Raw genomic sequence first — 20915 nt, forward strand, 5'->3', positions numbered from 1 at the left:
TGTACAAATAATTTTTCACTTTTTTTTTTTTTTTTTTTTTTTTTGCGGTACGCAGGCCTTTCACTGTTGTGGCCTCTCCATTTGCGGAGCACAGGCTCCGGACGCGCAGGCTCAGTGGCCATGGCTCACGGGCCCAGCCACTCTGCGGCATGTGGGATCTTCCCGGACCGGGGCATGAACCCGTGTCCCCTGCATCAGCAGGCGGACTCTCAACCACTGCGCCACCAGGGAAGCCCTCGTCTGTCAGCTATTTTAACAAATAACTTTGTATGCCAGAATATATAGAAAGTAAATTTTATGTTATCTTTGAATATCAGCAAATGTCTTTTATGTGCTCTGTCACTTGCTACTTTGGCCAACTGTAGAATTCTAGATTGAAAATAATTTCCTCTCAGATCTTTGTGGTATTACAACATTGTTTTCTGGTATTTAGTGTTGCTGAATTTTTGTCTATTGCCAATCTGATTCTCCTTCCTCTTTGTGAACTCACAAGAGTTTCTCTTCATCTGTTGTATTCTGAAATTTCACAGTGATATTTGAGTCTTGGTCTGGGGTTTTAGTTCATTTATTTTGCTGGGCATAATCTGAGGGCTTGTATTTTTCAACTCTGGAAAATTCTCTTTGATTATTTCTTTGACGATGGCTTCTCTTCCATTTCCTTTGGTATTTCTCTCAGACACTAGGTTATCTGATTTTAGGGCTCCTACAATGATTCTTTTTTTTTTTTCTGGCCGCACTATGCAGCTCATGGGATCTAGTTCCCCGACCAGGGATTGAACCCAGGCCCTTCGCTGTGAAAGCTCGGAGTCCTTACCACTGAACAGCCAGGGAATTCCCCTACAATGATTCATTAAACCTCTGAACTTGGACTCTTACTTCATATTTTTATCTTTTTTGCTCTATATTCTGAAAAATGTCATTTTCTGATGTTATTATTTTATTTTAAATAACTGATTTTGTCCTTTTTTTTTTAAGCCCTTGTTCTCTGAATTATCTTTATTCTGAAATGTCAACACCTTAAAGCTTTGCTTTCCATAATCATCTCATTCAATTAATTAAGGAAGTGTTATCTGGCATTTTTCCTTGGGTTGGGATTTTTATTGTAATCACTGAATTTATAAATGACTTTGGAGAAAAGTGACATTTTAATGCTATCGAACCTTCCTATCTACGAACATGGTATCTCTTATATTTAGGTTTCTCAGAAGTATTTGTTCAAGTGACTATTTCATTCGACCTTTTATACTAGTTAATACATAACAGTAATATTTAATTCATTGACAGAATTTTTTTGTGGAATATTAAGATATGGTTAAAATATATATTTTTACATATTTATTGACACAAAATAGAATGTGGAAGACTTAAGGAATGAATAGCCTGCATGTTTATTAGCAATCTATCTTAATACCATTCTTCAGCTTGAACAGGGCTATAGTCTAAATATTTTATTGCTTAAGGAGTAAGCCTTTGCTGTTATCCATATGAGAGGAGTGATATGTTTGAAAGTTTATGATTCTGAGTTGTATTATCGTCAAATAGAGACTCATCTGATCTCTAGAGATAGAGTTTAGAGATTATTTTTTTCTTTAAAGGAAACATTGCCTCTGCTTTAACTCGGACAGTCTTAAGTTGTAACTTCAGAAAATCTTTGAAGATTGTTACCTCAAGTGGTGACCTTCCTGTGACTCATTTAGGGCATCTGAAATAAATTCATGCATATCTTACTGACAAGAAGCTAACTGAACAGTTGACTAGACTTACTTTTGGTGTTAAGTGTTAGAAAATACTTCTTGATTTCCAATTTTATTTTGATTATAACTGGTTGATTTTTCACATAACTAGTCTAATTATATAATCTTATGAACCTTGTTTCTTCAGAATTTTCCCCATCACCATAGTAGGCAGATAAACTTCTAACTTCTCTTCTACTTGTTGGGTATCTAAATCCCACCCACTCCCGTAATTTACCCATTTTTTTAATCCTTTCCCAAACTTCCTCTTTATCCCACCTAACTTCTTTCTTTGAGTTTAAGTCTCTGTGACATCTTTATGCTGTTGCCTCTAATAAATAATTTTCCAAAGGAGAAAATTCAATTTCTATTGAATATTGAACAAGTCACGATACTTGGGTTTGAATCCAGACACTGGCCACCTCAGAGACCTTGAGCAAGTTAATCGGTATTTCAGATTCTTAATTTTCTCATCTGTGAAATGAGAATAATAGTTAGCTCATAGAGCTGTGTTGAGGATGAAAGAATAGAATATATGAAAATATCTTGCACCATTCCTGGTATATAGTAGATGCTCAATAAATGTTAATTTTTTTTCTATTTTGATAGAAACTGTATAAGAGAAGATTATTAACATTTTCCCTCCCTGGATGGTTAGTATCTAGTGTAAAGCATTATCTAAGTGTGAGTTACATGATGGTCTAAGCATCTGAAAAGGGAAAATCAGCAAGAGAAAGCCTCAGTGAAGGCTTTGAAGATTGAGATTAGAAAAACGAAGAAAATGATTTTATTATTGGATTTTAATTTTACCTTCCCTTTAAAAAATACAAAATTTTATCATTATTATATAAAAAAATAATTATTAAGTGTACGGTGTTTAGACCCAGAAAATTCAAAACATGAGAAGATAACAGTTATTTTTAGGTAAAATCTAATATGCTATGCAGGCAGCTGAAATCTTTAACTCAGTAGACAAGCATTTTATGTATTCAGTTTTGCTAAAAGATACATTTAGAAAAGATATCTTTAGAAATAAACTTCATTCCAAAATGAATTATTTGTATTCTGACATGTTTTGACTGATAGAAAAATGAATCTATCAAATCCATTAAGCAATATCATATTTTAAAAACTGTCAAAATATACATATATCTTTCGTGGTTTCTTTTCATTATATCTTTTAACCACAGGTCAATTAAATGAAGATAAAGCTTTGGCTTTCCAAAGAATTGAGGGGTTTTAAACAGGAATGGCATACTTAGTTTTCTATATTCTGTGCTTAGAATTATTTTATGTAATGTGGGAATGGATTTAAGGTCTGAGGTAAGGGAAGACAGGAAGCCACTGAAGTAATACATACAGGTGTGACATAAAAGCTTGACCTAGGGCAAGTGAAAATAGGAATGGAGACAGGACTCGTGAAAAAAACATTTTTGAGGTAAATTTGACAGGACTAGATATTGGTTGACTTTTTAGTTGTTTTATTTTATCTTTCCTCTAAGTCTGTTGGTGACAAATTCTCTTAGTTTTCCTTAATCTGAGAATGTCATGATTCCCCTTTCATTCCTGAAGGATATTCTTGCTGGATATAGAATTCTGGGTTGATAGTTCTTTGAGCACTTGAAAATGTACTGCTTCCTCCTGGCCACCTTGGTTTCTAATGAGAAATCCACTGTCATTTGATGTTACCTTAAAAGTTGTGTATCATTTCTCTCTGACTGCTTTCAAGAGTTTTTCTTTGTCTTTTGTTTGCAGAAGTTTAATTATGCTGTATTTTAGCATAGGTTTCTTTGGGTTTATCATTCTGGGAGTTCATGCAACTTTCTGCATTCTGTAAGTTTATCTCTTTTCCCAAATTTGGGAAGTTTTCAGTTATATTTCTTTCAATATTTTTTCAGTCTCACTCTCTCTTTTCTCCCAGGACTACAATGATAGAAGTGTTAGCTCTTCTGTTACTGTCCCTCAGGCCTCTAAGAATGTGGGTTTTTTTTTTTTCAGTATATTTTCTTTCTGTTGTTCAGATTGGGTAAATATCAATAATATTGAACTGCTCTTATGTTTATTGATTCTATCATCTGTCATCTCCACTGTACTATCAAGTCCATCCAGCAAGTTTTGTAATTCAGTAATTTTTCAATTCTAAAATTTTCATTTGGTATCCTTTCTTTGCTGAGACTTTCTATTTTTAATTGTTTCAAGCATATTTGTAATTATTTTTTGAAGCATTTTTATTGTGGCTGCATTAAAATCCTTGTCAGATAATTCCTACATCTGCTTCTTTGCAGTGTTGTCGTATGTTAATTGTCTTTTCTTATAGAAATGGAGATTTTCCTAGACCTTGGTAAGACTAGTAATTTTTTATTGTATGCTGGACATTTTGAGTATTATGTTATGAAACGCTGTATCTTATTTAAAACTTCTGTTTTACCCAGACACCATGCCAGCCACATGGGCTGGAAATCCGTATCTCTTGCTTGGCCTCTGTTGACACCCTGAGTTTGAGGCACTTCATTGCTATTTCTCCATGGCTTCCACCCACACTACAGAGGGGCCTGGTTATAGCTGGGCAGAAATGAAAAGTTCCGGCTCCTCAATCAATCTTCTCTGACACCACCCGAGTGAGAATGAGAGGTACCTCATTACTGTCAAAGGTGGAATTTAGTCTCCTCACTTAGCCTTTGCTGACCAGGTTAGGGTTGGAGCCACAGATTTTTTTTCTGTGGTGTTTGCAAGAAAGAATAGGCTGTTCATTATCTAACATTTTTCTGTCTTAAAACTCTGTATCTTTCCTGGTTCTTTGGCTAAAGGAAGAAGGCTTTTCTTGGGGCTTTTTTGGTCTATGACTGTTGGCTGCTGGCATTTCCAGTTCACTGGCTTCTCCAGAACCCAATCTGGGATATATTAGGCAAAAATAAAGCCAGGGAACTCACTGCCATGTCATTCCTTAGGTTTTTGTGGTCTCTAGCCAATCTGTGTTCTCTCTACCTTTCATAATCTTGTGTTTTATTTTATATGTAATGCCCAGGGTTTTTAGCTGTACTTAATGGGAGGAATAAGGAGAAGCACATTTTTTTAAAGTGTGTATATTTATTTAGCTGGAGTATACTAGCAGTTTTTAAAACTTATGTTAGGAAAATCTTCGAGAATAGTATTTGAGTATCCAAAAAAATGTAAAAACCAGCACAACCTACTTACATGGTCTCTAATGCTCAAATTTCTTAGGGATATTCTAGAGTGGTACAAAAAAAAATTGTTCCATAGCTGTTTTACTTGTGGCATATTGTGTTTTAATCACCTTACTTTTATAATGTTAATGTAATATTGTATTGATTTGGTTATAGAAACCTGGCATAATTGAGTTAGAAAGCCAAATTTATTTTTGCTGTTTTAGTGTGCTCTTTTCTGTTTACTCCAGGGCTGGTGGACTAGGCCTCAATTTTGTTGGTGCCAATGTGGTGATATTATTTGATCCTACATGGAATCCAGCCAATGATCTTCAAGCAATTGACAGGTACAATGGTGACAGAATTTAAAGTGACCTGCAAATACTTTTAATCTAAAAATGCTCCTGAATTTTTTAGGTTGCTTACAATATGACTGTCATTAGAAGATAGGGAAGACCTTGTAAAAAAATTTTAAGCATTTATTTAAGATAACCCTGAACTTCTGAATCCAAATGGCAGGCTGATAATAGCCATTAATTTTCCATTCATCTCAAAATCCCATTATTGTGACAAGATTAATTTAGAAGAAAGAATAAATCCCCAGTACTGCAGGAAAATAGAAAGGTCACTACTAGTAGATCAGAAGTTTTGAGAAACTCGTGGGAGAATTTTTATGATGAAGGAACCAGCAGAGAAAAGCAATAATCCCAAGTCAACAGGCGAGCACAGAGAAATTCAAGCATGGGTTCAGCAACTTCAGGATATGGGAGTAGACTAAAGTACATCCTTATGGGAAATTAATTAATGTGCTGACTCTAAAACAAATTCCTCTTCCACATCTTGTACATAAAGAGGGATTAACCTATAACATGTGCTCCTTGATCAAAACTGAAAGAATCATTTCATATATTTTATAAGTAAGTGGGGAATGAGGCTGACAAAAGGTTCTTGCAGTGGATGTTTGGACCAGATCATAAAGCATTGAAACCCAGCTTTCTTATACAGTCCATTTCATCAGTGTCTTATAGTTTTCTGAGTAAAGTTCTTTTACCTCCTTAGTTAAATTTATTTCTGGATATTTTATTCTTTTTGATGTGATTGTGAATGGAATTATGTTCTTAATTTCTCTTTCTAATAGTTTATTGTTAGCATATAGAAATGCAGCAGATTTCTATTTATTAATTTTGTATCCTGCAGCCTTACCAAATTCATTGATGAGCTCTAGTAGTTTTTTGCTGGCATCATTAGAATTTTCTATGTATAGTGTCATGTCACCTGTAAACACTGACAGTTTTACTTCTTCCTCTCTAATTTGGATACTTTTATTTCTTTTTCTTGCCTAATTGCTGTGGCAAAGACTTCTAATACTATGTTGAATAAAAGTGTCCAGAGTGGGCATTCTTCTCTTGTTCCTGATCTTAGAGAAATGCTCTCAATATTTCACCATTCAGTATGTTGTTAGCTCTGGACTTATCATATATAGCCTTTATTATGTTGAGGTATGTTCCCTCTGTACTCACTTTATTGAGAGTTTTTATCATAAATTGATGTTGAATTTTTTCAAAAGCTTTTTCCACATCTATTGAGATGATAATATGATTTTTATTCTTTAATGTGTTAACATGGTATATCACATTGATTGATTGCAGAGATTGAACCATACTTGTGTCCCTGGGATAAATCTCACTTGATCATGGTGTATGATCCTTTTTTTTTTTTTTTTTTACTGTTTTTTTCTCCATTTCCCTTTTTTTCTTCTAATCTTTATTGGAGTATAATTGCTTTACAAGGTTGTGTTACTTTCTGCTCTATAACAAAATGAATCAGCTATACATATACATATATCCCCATATCCCCTCCTTGTTGCATCTCCCTCCCACCCTCCTTATCCTAACCCTCTAGGTGGTCACAAAGCACCGAGCTGATCTCCCTGTGCTATGCAGCTGCTTCCCACTAGCTGTGTTTTACATTTGGTAGTGTATATATGTCAGTGCCACTCTTTCACTTCTTCCGAGCTTACCCTTCCCCCTCCCCGTGTTCACAATTCCATTCTCTACGTCTGTGTCTTTTTTCATGTTTGCCCCTAGGTTCTTCAGAATCATTTTTTTGTTTTTTAGATTCCATGTATATATGTGTTGGCATACACTATTTGTTTTTCTCTTTCTGACTTACTTCACTCTGTATGACAGACTCTAGGTCCATCCACCTCACTACAAATAACTCATTTTTGTTTCGTTTTATGGCTGAGTAATATTCCATTGTATATATGGGCCACATCTTCTTTATCCATTCATCTGTCAGTGGACACTTAGGTTGCTTCCATGTCCTGGCAATTGTAAATAGTGCTGCAATGAACATTGGGGTACATGTGTTTTTTGAATTATTGTTTTCTCAGGGTATATGCCCAGTAGTGGGATTGCTGGGTCGTATGGTAGTTCTACTTTTAGTTTCTTAAGGAACTTCCATACTGTTCTCCACAGTGGCTGTATCAGTTTACATTCCCACCAATAGTGCAAGAGGGTTCCTTTTTCTCCACACACTCTCCAGCATTTATTGTTGTAGATTTTTTCATGTTGGCCATTCTGACCGGTGTGAGGTGATACCTCATTGTAGTTTTGATTTGCATTTCTCTAATGATTAGTGATGTTGAGCATCCTTTCATGTGTTTGTTGGCAATCTGTATGTCTTTGAAGAAATGTCTATTTGGGTCTTCTGCCCATTTTTGGATTGGGTTCTTGTTGTTTTTTGATATTGGAGCTGCGTGAGCTGGAGATTAATCCTTTGTCAGCTGCTTCATTTGCAAATGTTTTCTCCCATTCTGAGGGTTGTCTTTTCGTCTTGTTTATGGTTTCTTTTGCTGTGCAAAAGCTTTTGAGTTTCATTAGGTCCCATTTGTTTACATTTGTTTTTATTTCCACTTCTCTAGGAGGTGGGTAAAAAGAATGTTGTTGTGATTTATGTCATAGAGTGTTCTGCCTATGTTTTCCTCTAAGAGGTTTATAGTGTCTGGCCTTACATTTAGGTCTTTAATCCATTTTGAGTTTACTTTTCTGTATGGTGTTACAGAGTGTTGTAATTTCATTCTTTTACATGTAGCTGTCCAGTTTTCCCAGCACCACTTACTGAAGAGGCTGCCTTTTCTCCATTGTATATTCTTGCCTCCTTTATCAAAGATAAGGTTACCATATGTGCATGGGTTTGTCTCTGGGCTTTCTCTCCTGTTTCATTGATCTATATTTCTGTTTTTGTGCCAGTATCATACTTTCTTGATTACTTTAGCTTTGTAGTATAGTCTGAAGTCAGGGAGCCTGTTTCCTTCAGCTCCGTTTTTCTTTCTCAAGATTGCTTTGTCTATTTGGGGTCTTTTGTGTTTCCATACAAATTGTGAAAATTTTTGTTCTAGTTCTGTGAAAAATGCCATTGGTGGATTGCATTGAATCTGTAGATTGCTTTGGGGAGTATAGTTATTTTCACAATGTTGATTCTTCCAATCCAAAAACATGGTATATCTCTCCATCTGTTTATATCATCTTTAATTTCTTTCATCAGTGTCTTATAGTTTTCTGTACAGGTCTTTTGTCTCCTTAGGTAGGTTAATTCCTAGATATTTTATTCTTTTTGTTGCAATGGTAAATGGGAGTGTTTCCTTAATTTCTCTTTCAGATTTTTTGTCAATAGTGTATAGGAATACAAGAGATGTCTGTGCATTAATTTTGTATCCTGATACTTTACCAGATTCATTGATTAGCTCTAGTAGTTTTCTGGTAGCATCTTTAGGATTCTCTATGTATAGTATCATGTCATCTGCAAACAGTGACAGCTTTACTCCTTCTTTTCCGATTTGTATTCCTTTTATTTCTTTTTCTTCTCTGATTGCTGTGGCTAAAACTTCTAAAACTATGTTGACTAATAGCGGTGAGAGTGGGCAACCTTGTCTTGTTCCTGATCTTGGTGGAAATGGTTTCGGTTTTTCACCATTGAGAATGATGTTGGCTGTGGGTTTGTCATATATGGTCTTTATTATGTTGAGGTAAGTTCCCTCTATGCCTACTTTCTGGAGAGTTTTTATCATAAATCGATGTTGAATTTTGTCAAAAGCTTTTTCTGCATCTATTGGGATGATCATATGGTCTTTATCCTTCTGTTTGTTAATATGTTGTATCACATTGATTGATTTTTATATATTGATCAATCCTTGCATTCCTGGGATAAACCCCACTTGATCATGGTGTATGATCCTTTTAATGTGCTGCTGGATTCTGTTTGCTAGTATTTTGTTGAGGATTTTTGCATCTGTGTTCATCATTGATATTGGCCTGTAGTTTTCCTTCCTTGTGACATCTGTCTGGTTTTGGTATCAGGGTGATGGTGGCCTTGTAGAATGAGTTTGGGAGTGTTCCTCCCTCTGCTATATTTTGGAAGAGTTTGGGAAGGATAGGTGTTAGCTCTTCTCGAAATATTTGATAGAATTCGCCTGTGAAGCTCTCTGTTCCTAGGCCTTTTTTTGTTGGAATATTTTTTATCACAGTTTCAATTTCATTGCTTATGATTGGTGTTTATGATCCTTTTAATGTACTGTTGAATTCAGTTTGCTACATTTTGTTGAGGATTTTTGCATCTAAGTTCATCGGTGATATTAGCCTGTAACTTTATTTTTTTATGATATCTTTGTATGGTTTTGGTATCAGGGCAATGCTGGCCTCATAGAATGAACTTGAAAGTGTGCTTTAGCAATTTTTTTGGAATAGTTTGAGAAGGATATTGTTAATTCTTCTCTAAATGTTTGTTGAATTCAACTGTGAAGCTGTCTGGTCCTACACTTTTTTGTTGGTAGTTTTGTGATTACTGATCCAATTTTATTATTGGTAATTAGTCTGTTTAAAATTTCTGTTTGTTCCTGGTTCAGTCTTGGGAGATTATTCATTTCTAGGAATTTGTTCATTTCTTCTAAGTTGTTCACTTTATTGGCATAAAATTGTAGTAATCTTTTATGATCCTTTGTATTTCTGTGGTATCAGTTGTAACTTTTTCATTTCGGATTTGATTGATTTAAGTCTTCTCTCTTTTCTTGAAGAATCTGGCTAAAGGTTTATCAACCTTTGTTATCGTTTTGAAGAACCAGCTCTTAGTTTCATTGACCTTTTTTTTTTTCTTTTTTTTTTTTTTGTGGCACGCGGACCTCTCACTGTTGTGGCCTCTCCCATTGCGGAGCACAGGCTCCGGACGCGCAGGCTCAGCGGCCATGGCTCACGCGCCCAGCCGCTCCGCAGCATGTGGGATCTTCCCGGACCAGGGCACGAACCTGTGTCCCCTGCATCGGCAGGCAGACTCTCAACCACTGTGCCACCAGGGAAGCCCTTTTCTTTTTTTTTTAAGTCTCTCATTTATTTCTGTTCTGATCTTTATTTCTTTCCTTCATATCTTTCAGTTTTGTTTGTTCTTTTTCTAGTTCCTTTAGGTGTAAGTTTAAGATGTTGATTTGGGTTTTTTCTTGTTTCCTGAGGTAGGCTTGTAATGCTATAAGCCTTGAAACTGCTCTTGCTCAGTCCCACAGATTTTGGATCATTGTGTTTCCATTTTCATTTGTCTCCAGGTATATTTTTATTTCTTCTCTGATTTCTTCAGTGATCCATTGGTTGTTTAGTAGCATATTGTTTAAACTCATGTGTTTGTGTTTTTGAAGGTTTTTTTTTTTAATCGTTGACTTTTAGTCTCATATTGTTGTATCAGAAAAGATGATTGATATGATTCCAATCTTAAATTTACTAAGACTTGTTTGTTGCATAGCATATTGTCTATCCTGGACAGTGTTCCATGTGAACTTGAAAAAAATGTGCATTCTTCTGCTTTTGGATGGAATATTCTATATTTATCTGTTAAGTCCATCTGATAAAATATGTTGTTTAAGGCCAGTGTTTCCTGATTGATTTTCTGTCTGGATGATCTGTCCAGTAATGTCAGTTGGGTGTTAAAGTTCCCTACTATTATTGTATTACTGTCACTCTATCCCTTTATGTCTGTTAATAATTTGCTTTATGTATTTAGGTCCTCCCATGCTGGGTGCACATCCATTTACAAGTGTTATACCTTCTTCTTGAATTGATCCCTTGATCATTATGTAATGTCTTTCTTTGTCTCTTATTATAGTCTTTGTTTTACAGTCTATTTTTTCTGATATAAGTATTGCCACGCCAGTTTTCTTTTCCTTTCCATTTTCAAGGACTACCTTTTCCCATTGCCTCACTTTCAGTCTGTGTATCTTTAGCTCAAGAGTTAGTCTCTTGCAGGCAGCATATAGATGGGTCTTGTTTTTGTATCCAATCAGCCACTCTGTGTCTTTTGATTGTAGCATCTAGTAGTATATTTTTAAAGTAATTAGTGATAGCTATGTTCTCCTTTCCATTTTGTTAATTGTTTGGTGGTTGTTTTTGTAATTATTTTTGTGTCTTTCTTCTCTTCCTTGTGATTTGATGGCTATCTTTAGTGCTATGTTGGCATTCCTTTCTCTTTTTCATATGTGTTTAGATTTTTGGTTTGTGGCTACCAAAAGTTCCTCAAAAGGATAACATAAATTGCTGATCTTTCAAGTTCACATACACTTAAGAACCCTACATGTTTACTCTCCTCCCCCGCCATGTTTGCTGTTTTTGACATCATATTTTACATCTTTTTGATTTATGTAGCCCTCAACTACTTATAATGGATATACATACACAATTTTACTACTTTTGTCTTTAAACCTTCCTACTAGCTTTATACATGGTTGATTTACTACAGTTACTGTATATTTGCCTTTACCAATGAGATATTTTTCCTTTCGTAATTTTCATATATCTAGATGTAGCCTTTTCTTTTTCACATAGAAAAGTCCCTGTAACATTTCTTGGAAGCTCGTTTGGTGGTGCAGAACTCTTAGCTTTTGCTTGTCTGTAAAACTTTTGATCTCTCCATCAAATCTATATGAAAGCCTTGCCAAATAGAGTATTCTTGGTTGTAGGTTTTTCCCTTTCATCACTTTAAGTATATCATGCCACTCACTTCTGGCCCTGCAGAGTTTCTCCTGAAAAGTCAGCTGATAGCATTATGGAAGTGCCTTTGTATGTAACTTGTTGCTTTTCCTTTTGCTGCTTTTTAATATTCTCTCTTTATCTTTAATTTTTGCAGTTTTAATTGTGATGTTTCTTGGTGTGCTCCTGTTTAGGTTGATTCTGTTTTGTGCTTCCTGGACCTGGACGTCTTTCCTTTTCCAGGTTAGGGAAGTTTTCAGCTATTATGTCTTCAAATATGGTCTCTGCCCATTTCTCACTCTTCTTCTGGGACCCCTATAATGTGAATGCTAATATGCTTGATGTAGTCCCAGAAGTCTCAAACTGTCCTCCTTTCTTTTTATTCGTTTTTCTTTTATCTATTCCTTCAGTGATTTCCACTGCTGTGTCTACCAGCTCACTGATCCATTGCTCTGTATCATATGATCAACTGTTAATTCCTTCTAGTGTACTTTTAAAGTTGTATTTCTGCATTTTTAATTATTGAGATATAACTGACTTATTATAGTATTTTTTAAGTGAAGTATAGTTGATTTACAGTAATATATTAGTTTTGGGTGTACAGCATAACAATTCAGTATTTTTACAGATTATACTCCATTGAAAGTTATTACAAGATAATGGCTATAATTCCCTGTGCTATACAATATCTCCTTGTTGCTAATCTGTTTTATATACAGTAGTTTCATCTCTTAATCCCATACCTGTATCTCATCCCCATCTGCTTCCCTCTCCCCACTGGTAAGCATGAGTTTGTTTTCTATATCTGTAATTCTGTTTTTCTATATACATTCACTTGTTTTATTTTTTAGGTTTCACATATAAGTGATATCATATAGTATTTTTCTTTATCTGTCTGCCTTAATTCAGTAAGCATAATATTCTCTAGGTCCATCCATGATGCTGCAGTTGGCAGAATTGCATTCTTTTTTTATGGCTGAATAATAATCCATTCTATATATGTACCACATCTTCTTTATCCATTTGTATGTTGATGGACACTGGATTGCTTACATATCTTGGCTATTGTAATTAATACTTCTCTGGATATTGGGGTGCATGTATCTTTCAAATTAGTGTTTTCATTTTTTCCAGATATATACACAGAAGTGGAATTGCTGGATTATAGCATAGTTCTATTTTTAGTTTTTTGAGGAACCTCCATACTGTTTTCCATAGTGGCTGTACCAATTTACATTCCCACCAACAGTGTACAAGTGTTCCCTTTTCCCCACATCCTTGCCAACATTTGTTATTTGTGGTCTTTGTGATGATAGCTATTCTAAGAGGTATGAGGTGATAGCTCATTGTCGTTTTGATTTGCATTTCTCTAAAAATTAGCAATGTTGAGCATCTTTTCCTGTGCCTGTTAGCTGTGTATATGTCTTCTTAGGAAAATATCTTTTCAGCTCTTCTGCCCCATTTTTTGATTGGATTGTTTGGGTTTTTTGACATTTTTTTTTTATATTGAGTTGTATGAGCTATTTATATTTTTTGGATATTAACCCCTTGATGGTCATATCATTTGCAAATATTTTCTCCCATTCTTTAGGTTGTTGTCTTGTTTTGTCAGTGGTTTCCTTTGCTGTGCAAAAGCTTGTAAGTTTGATTAGGTCCCATTTATTTATTTTTGCTGTTGTTTCTTTTGCCTTAGGAGACTGATCCAAAGACTGTTGCTAAGATTTATGTCAAAGATTGTTCTATGTTCTCTTCTAGGAGTTTTATAGTTTCAATTTTTACATTTAGGTCTTTAATCCATTTGGAGTTTATTTTTGTAGTTGGTGAGTAAATGTTCTATTCTCATTGTTTTACATGTGGCTGTCCAGTTTTCCCAGAACCACTTATTGAAGAGACTGTTTTCTCCATTGTATATTCTTGCCTTCTTTGTCATAGATTAGTTGACCATAGGTGCTTGGGTTTATTTCTGGGCTCTCTATTCTGTTCTGTTGATCTATACTAAGGAGAAATGTTAAGGAGAGAGTTTCAATTTCAAATGAAAGGACTCTAATGGTATCTCAAAGTCATAGGAAAATATAAAGTTCTCCAGTACAGGTAAGTACATAAACAAATATCAAAACCAGTATTATTATAATTTTGTCTTATAATTCTTCTCCTTGTTTTCTATAGGATTTAAAAGACAAATGCATAAAACTAATTATAAATCTGCTAATGAATACATGACATATAAAGGTATAATTTATAACATCAATAAGATTAAAGGTGAAAGCAGAGCTGTAAAGGAAAATTTTTTAATGCAATTGAAATTAAGTTGGTATCAATTTAAGATAGAATAAATTTGAATCCACACAGTCTGACTTGCAGCCTGCACTTTTAACCAGCCTCTCGCCAGTGACAACTGCCCAGGAAAATAGTCAAATGAAAACCACAGAAAAATATCCATTTCTTTTTGTCTTAACAACATTTTGTTGTAATTTTGTTCTTTTTCATCTAGGCCATCAAGACTTATTTATCCCAGTGTTCCCTCGAAACACAGTTCACTGTGCTTTGGCTTTCAGTGGAAGTTAGTTGACAGTAAAACTAAATGAACAGAATTCCTCTTCCTCTCCTTCCATTTACTCTGACAGGAGGAGCAAAGAAGAGAAATGAAAATACTGACCTCCACACTGTATAACAGTTTCTCGACACTTGTCTTTGCATGATAAAAGACCATTTACATATCCATACTTGATAGACCTAGAAAATGATGAAGCATAGGTCCAGTGTAACATGTTATAAGGTTTTTGTCTGTAAAGATTCAAGAATATGTATTCTGACAGAATCTATCCCATTCAGCAAACAATTGCCTTACACCCAAAAGACATTTCCTTAGATACATATTTATTTTTTTTAGACCCAAATCCATTGTGGGAGAGAAAGGGATTATGAGTCCCTCTCTATCCAGGCTGCAGGATGGAAGTGAGAATTGCAGTAACTTACCCCTGGCTTTGCTGTGTCACAGGAGCCCCCATTCTTTTCTGGGAATGCAAGATTTTCAGTACCAAGATGTCCTCTAGTAAAAGCCCTTCTCTGTGAGGAGGAATGGGTGAAGGAGGCAGAAGGAGCACCAAATATAACAATACAGTGTGACTTCATAAGGTCAAAATTAAATTTCCCCCAAATTGTAACATTTTCAAGCATGAAGCAGTATGGCTTTGCCCCTGATCCCCCATGACTATAACAGGTATTTAGAAACAGATGACCTCATTCAGAACATCCAATAAAACCTCCACCTGGGAGAAGCTACAGGGACTGGACCTATAGTTAATCAGTGTGGTGAGTCAGGTTAGAGGTTTAATTAGCACTGCAGTCCATATCAAAACACCTGGGGTACTAATCATCTGAGTGATCCAGTCAGACAGACTGCTTGGAAATCTCTGTGGATGAAGGCTGTAAATCTGCACTTCCATAGGCTTGCCAGTTGATTACTGCTTTACCTCCAAGGTTTTTTTAACAGTTTCGTTGAGATATAATTAACATACAATAAACTGCACATATTTAAAGTGTACAGCTGATAAGTTTTGCTGTAGGTATACACCATGAAACCATTACCACAATCAAGAGAGTGAACATATCCATCACCCCCCAAATTTTCCTTGTGCTACTTTGTAATCCATTCACCTTGCCCCTCCCAGGCCCCCCCCAAGCAACCACTGATCTGCTTCCTGTCACTGTGGATTAGTTTGCGTTTTTGAGAGTTTTATATAAATGGAATCATTCATAAGCTTAAGACTGCCATAAAAGAAAAATCTGAATTTAGGAAAAGTTTTTACACAGTAGAAGGTGATGTTTATAACAGAAATGAAGTTGTATGTATATTTTTTCTATAATACTTTCCTCCTCAATGACTGGCCTTTTTATATGAATTTCTGTTTTTACATTATTATTAAATAATATAGCATATCAAACATAAGATATTTCTTTTGAAATTAAAATTTTAGCAATATTTCATTTTTATATCCAAAAGTTACCTCCTGAACCCAAAGTTGTTTCACTTGATCTTGGTTGCCTTTTGTTTTTAATGTTTTTACAGAGCATATAGGATTGGGCAATGCAGAGATGTCAAAGTGCTTAGGCTGATATCCTTGGGAACTGTGGAGGAGATCATGTACTTACGACAGGTATACAAGCAGGTAAATATATTTCCTTTTTTCTAATTAAAAGTAAACACTTGTCAGTTTTTAAAAATTAATAATAAATTTGTGTAAAAATATGTTTTTTATTTTATTCTAGCTATAATAAGGAATTTAATAAGATTATGAAATATACTGTAGAATACACTTCTATAAAACAGATTAAATCTTAGGTTCATTGAATTTTAGAGCTGAAAGTTTCTTAGAGCAGTACTTCTTTAATGTACACATGAATTACCTAGGGATCTTTAAAATACAGATTCTGATTTAGTAGTTCTGGGTGGAGCACAAGATTCTGCATTTTTAACAAGCTCCCGGAAGTGCCAACACTACTAGTCTGCAGATCACAATTTGAGTAGCAAGGTCACAGCTCCCCAAACTGTGGGCCAAGATGTAAGTGTATGCCACAGATGGGGTACAGGTGCACCCAGACATCCTACAGCTCTCTGGGCAGCAAGATTATCTAAGCCAGCTTCCAGCCTTGAGTAACTTCCTCTTCGAGTAGATATTCACATGTTTCCATTATCTATGTGTGCATGAAGAAGACTGGAGAGGAATACCTTAGCAATATCTAATACAAATGTTTCATGTTGTATATAATGAAACTGGGATCCAGGACACCCCAGTAAATGAAATTATAGGAATAGAACTCAAGTGCACTAACTACTGTGCTGATGCTTTTAATATTCATTAAAATTGCGTTAACTCTTTAATATCCTTAGGGTATCAATTACTACTCCTAATATGCCTCTAAATAAAGTTTAGTTAGTCTGTATGTAACTGCCCACTTGAGAAGATCTGGAATGAGGTTCAAGTTTAATTATAAATGTTAAATTTGAATTACTCCCTATATATTCAGCTGGAATCTGTTTAAGAGCAAACATCTGCCACATGTGGTGGTAGTTAACCTAAGAGTGATCCAGTCTTAAATTTATGCTATTTTCTTAATTCTAAAAATAGAATTGTACACAGCAGTGTTTATTTTTCTTAAAGCATTTAGCTCTGTAAGAAACCTTTAATCTTTTTGTTCTTAGGTATAGCACAACTACTTGAAAATTATTTTTTCAGACATTAACTAATCTTGGAAAAAAGTAGGATATTATTTTTTCATCTTAGGAGCAGCTATTTCGTATACTATCTTTGACTTGTCACAAGTAAGAGCCTTTCCTCAATCACATAGTAATTACTATATGTATTTCCTTTTTGCCTATTCATCTGACTCACTTAATGAAATAAAATGGCCTGTTATATAATATATAATAATATGTAATAAAAAGGCTTCAGAAGATGAGGGTAATTTAAGTTTTCAGAACTTTGTATGATCTAATTGCTTATTAAAATAAGCCACTTAAGGAACATTCAGCCATACAACTTGATAAGCACAAATAAAGATAAGATGGCAATCATATGAGGAAATGGCATAAATGTGATTTAAACGTTGATTGGAATTTGAACCAAGGGTGCAAATGGCAAACACACGCTAGCCTCACAAGTGTTCCTCAAATCTCTTGGGAGGAAAACAATCCAAAATGATGTTTTAAATTTCTGTAAAAATGTTGGAAAGAAAAAAGAGTTCTCTCTGTGGGCCAAAAATGATAAGGAACCCTGAAAGACAAAGGGCAGTTGAGATGAGATTGAAGGAAGAAACAAAGCTAAACTCAGTCATGAGAAGACTACTGGAAAAGGTAGGTGCAACTTGTGAATATTCCAAGCTTAGAGTCAACAGATACTAAAAATAGAAAGGAGCCTTGGGTTAACTGTGATGCCCCCTCTTTGGGTCTTATTAGTGATCTAACAAGGTGGTTTAACCCTTATGATCTTTCCCCCATTGTACCAGATTGTAGACAATGGAAATGTCTGCTCTCAAGTAGGAACAATAAGTAGAACTACTGGAAGGAAGAAAACAAAGCTCTAAATTTTTGCTGAAATCAAGAAGAAAGTCCAAGATAATAAATATTTGCAAACCCCTCCACCTGCTGCCTGCTTTGAGTAATTACTGCAGTAGGCCTAGATAAGCCCGTTAGGCATTTGAAGACAGATGAATATTCCCCCCCGCCCCTCCAAAACAATAATTAGTATTGAACAGTTTAGGAAAATAAACACTATGAAAATGGCCCTCAAAGATACCAGGTCCTAATCCCTGGAACCTATAAATGTTATTTTATATGGAAAAAAGGGTCTTTGCAGATGTGATTAAATTAAGAATTTTTGAGATGGGGAGATTAGCCTGGATTGTCCAGGTGGGCCCTAAATCATAAGCATTCTTATAAGTAGGAAGCAAAGGGAAATCTGACAGAGACAGAAGGCAAGCCAGCGTAACCCCAGAGACAAGAGATTGGAGCTATGTAGTTATAAACTAAGGAATGCTGGCAGCCACCAGAAGTGAAAAGAGGCAAGGAATGGATCCTCCCCTAGAGCCTATGAAGAGAACATGGCTCTGCCAAAACTTGATTTCATTCTGGTGATACTGATATCAGACTTCTAGCCTCCTATAAGAACTATAAGAGAATACATTTCTGTTGTGTTAAGCCACCAAGTTTATGATAATTTATTACGAGATATAGGAACTCATATAGGCACTAAAAAAGAATTAACATCAGAGAAAACAAAATTAATAGAAAAGAGTAAAAGATTTTTAAAGAAATATCACTATTCAAAAGGTAAATGAGGTTGTAGGATCCTGGGAACAACAAACGACTACTAGAAAAGAAATCCATTAGAGATCCAGAAAACGAGAAACTCCAGCAATTGGCTGAATAGCAAAGAACAAAGTTTTCATGTAAAAGAAAGAGCCATGCAATTCTTCTAGATTACAGAGCAAAAAGACAGAGGTAGAACGAACACATGTAAGAAAACTTAGGAGAAATGAAGGCTAGATGTAGAAGTTCCAATATCAGTCTTACAGTGGAGCAAGGGAACAGAAGAAAGAGAAGTCCCAAAGGATGAGAGTCCACAGATTATGAGCCCCACTAAGTGTTAAATAGGATGAATGAAAATAGATCCACACTTACATTGTCTTTCTATAATTATAAAACCCTTAAAATTTCTAGAGATAAACTTCATGGAGAGAAAAAAAATTGTCTACAAGAGTACTAGAATTAAATAGATAGCTAACTTCTTAATAGCAATACTGGATATTTCGGAGCAGTAACTTCAAATGAGGGGAAATCATAGCTCTATATTGTCAAAGAAAGTGAATTTTTAATTCAAAACTTTTCCACAGTGGTGGAAATTTTTCCTTCAGTGGTGAGTTCTATCAAACATTTAATATTCTTTTTGAGAACAGAGGAGGGAACAATTCTAGCCTACTTTAGAAAGATAGAAGAATCCCGATGCCAGAATAGGCAAAGACATTACAAGAACAGAAAATTATAGACAAATATGTCTCATGAACATAAATGTAAAAGTCTTTAACAAAGCCTCTGTTAGAAGTTGAATTGTGCCCCCCCCAAAAAAATAAAATAAAAAACATATGTTGAAGTCCTTAACCCCTGGTACCTGTGAATGGAATCTTATTTGGAAGTAAGGTCTTTGCAGATGTAATCAAGTTAAATAAGGTTATACTCTATAACAGTGGGCCCTAATTCAATGACTGGTTTCTTATAAGAGGGAAATTTGGATACAGACAGACACAGAAGGAGGCTGCCATGTGATGACAGAGGCAAAGATCAGAGTGATGAAGCTGCAAACTGAGGAATGCCTAGGACTGCCAGCAATCACCAGAAACTAGGAAGAGGAAAGGAAGGATATTTCCTTAGAACCTTCAGAGAGAGCATGGCCCTGCCAATATCTTGATTTCAGACTTTTAGCCTCCAGAACTGAGAGAGAATAAATTTCTGTTGTTTTACACCACCTGGTTTATGGTACTTTGTTACAGCAGCCTTAGGAAACTGATATAGCCTCTAAGGCAAATATTGTAAATTTGACTACATTTTTATATGAAACTTCTATATGACAAACGAACTATAAGCCAAATTAAAGGAGAGACCAGAGGAAATGCTTGCCATAAGTATAATAAGCATCTATAATATATAAAGAACTCCTACAAACCAATAAAAAGACTGATTAGGCATTTTAGTGAAGAAAAAATACAAACAGTTAACATGTATATGAAAAGATGCTTAACTACACTTGTAATGGAGAAGTAAAAAATAAGATCATGTTCTGCACGTTCTGCAAAAGACTTTTTTGTTTTGTTCTGTGGGGGTTTTTTAGGGAGGTGAGGAGATTGGCGTTGCTCATTGTTGTTGGGGATATTTTTAAAGAGGTGTTAATATAGTATTTTTGAGAATACAACTTGGTGCACTTATTTTAGAAGCTAATTTAACAGCATTTTTAAAATGCACTTTCTCCCTATTTACCTGGCAGAAATATTCTCACATATGCACATTGAAGGATGACAAGGATTTATATTTAGAATTGTTAGTATTTGTTCAAAAAATGAAAAAAGGAACAGCCTAAATGTCCAATAGTAACAGAATTAACATAAATTCTGATATACCCATATACAGCAAAAAAATTTTTTTAAAGATTATAGAGCAAATGTACTGATGTGGCACAATCTTTAAGACATTTTAAGTGGGGCAAAAGTAACTTGCAGAACAAGTATATCGTGTTTATTTATAAAACTGTTTCTACATGTATATATAAATAGTTCTAACTGCATTGAAAAAGATCTAGGAAGGATAAACCTAAACATTACAGTGTTGGTTAGACTGATAAGGGATGATCTGTGTTGTTCAAGGGGGACTTGCCCTTTAATGTTTTTGTTTATGTTTGTTGTGATAATGCCTTCACAACATAAAATATATTTTATACTTTAAAAATATTGCTTATATAGCA

At 35.0% G+C, this 20915-nt stretch overlaps 1 protein-coding gene across 4 annotated transcripts in view; it reads left to right on the forward strand.

Moving 5' to 3' along the window:
• The window catches only part of ERCC6L2 (ERCC excision repair 6 like 2), a 139020-nt gene that overhangs the window by 72341 nt on the left and 45764 nt on the right, over positions 1-20915 (forward strand). For all 4 annotated transcript variants that reach the window (XM_024753828.1, XM_024753829.1, XM_024753831.1 and 1 more), the window contains 2 exons: positions 5149-5244; positions 15974-16073. In XM_024753828.1, the coding sequence (XP_024609596.1) occupies positions 5149-5244; positions 15974-16073 (196 nt within the window). The remainder of the gene's footprint in view (positions 1-5148; positions 5245-15973; positions 16074-20915) is intronic.

This window comes from Neophocaena asiaeorientalis, unplaced genomic scaffold (assembly GCF_003031525.2).
Source record: "Neophocaena asiaeorientalis asiaeorientalis breed wild unplaced genomic scaffold, Neophocaena_asiaeorientalis_V1.1 scaffold220, whole genome shotgun sequence".
Taxonomy (NCBI): domain Eukaryota; kingdom Metazoa; phylum Chordata; class Mammalia; order Artiodactyla; family Phocoenidae; genus Neophocaena; species Neophocaena asiaeorientalis.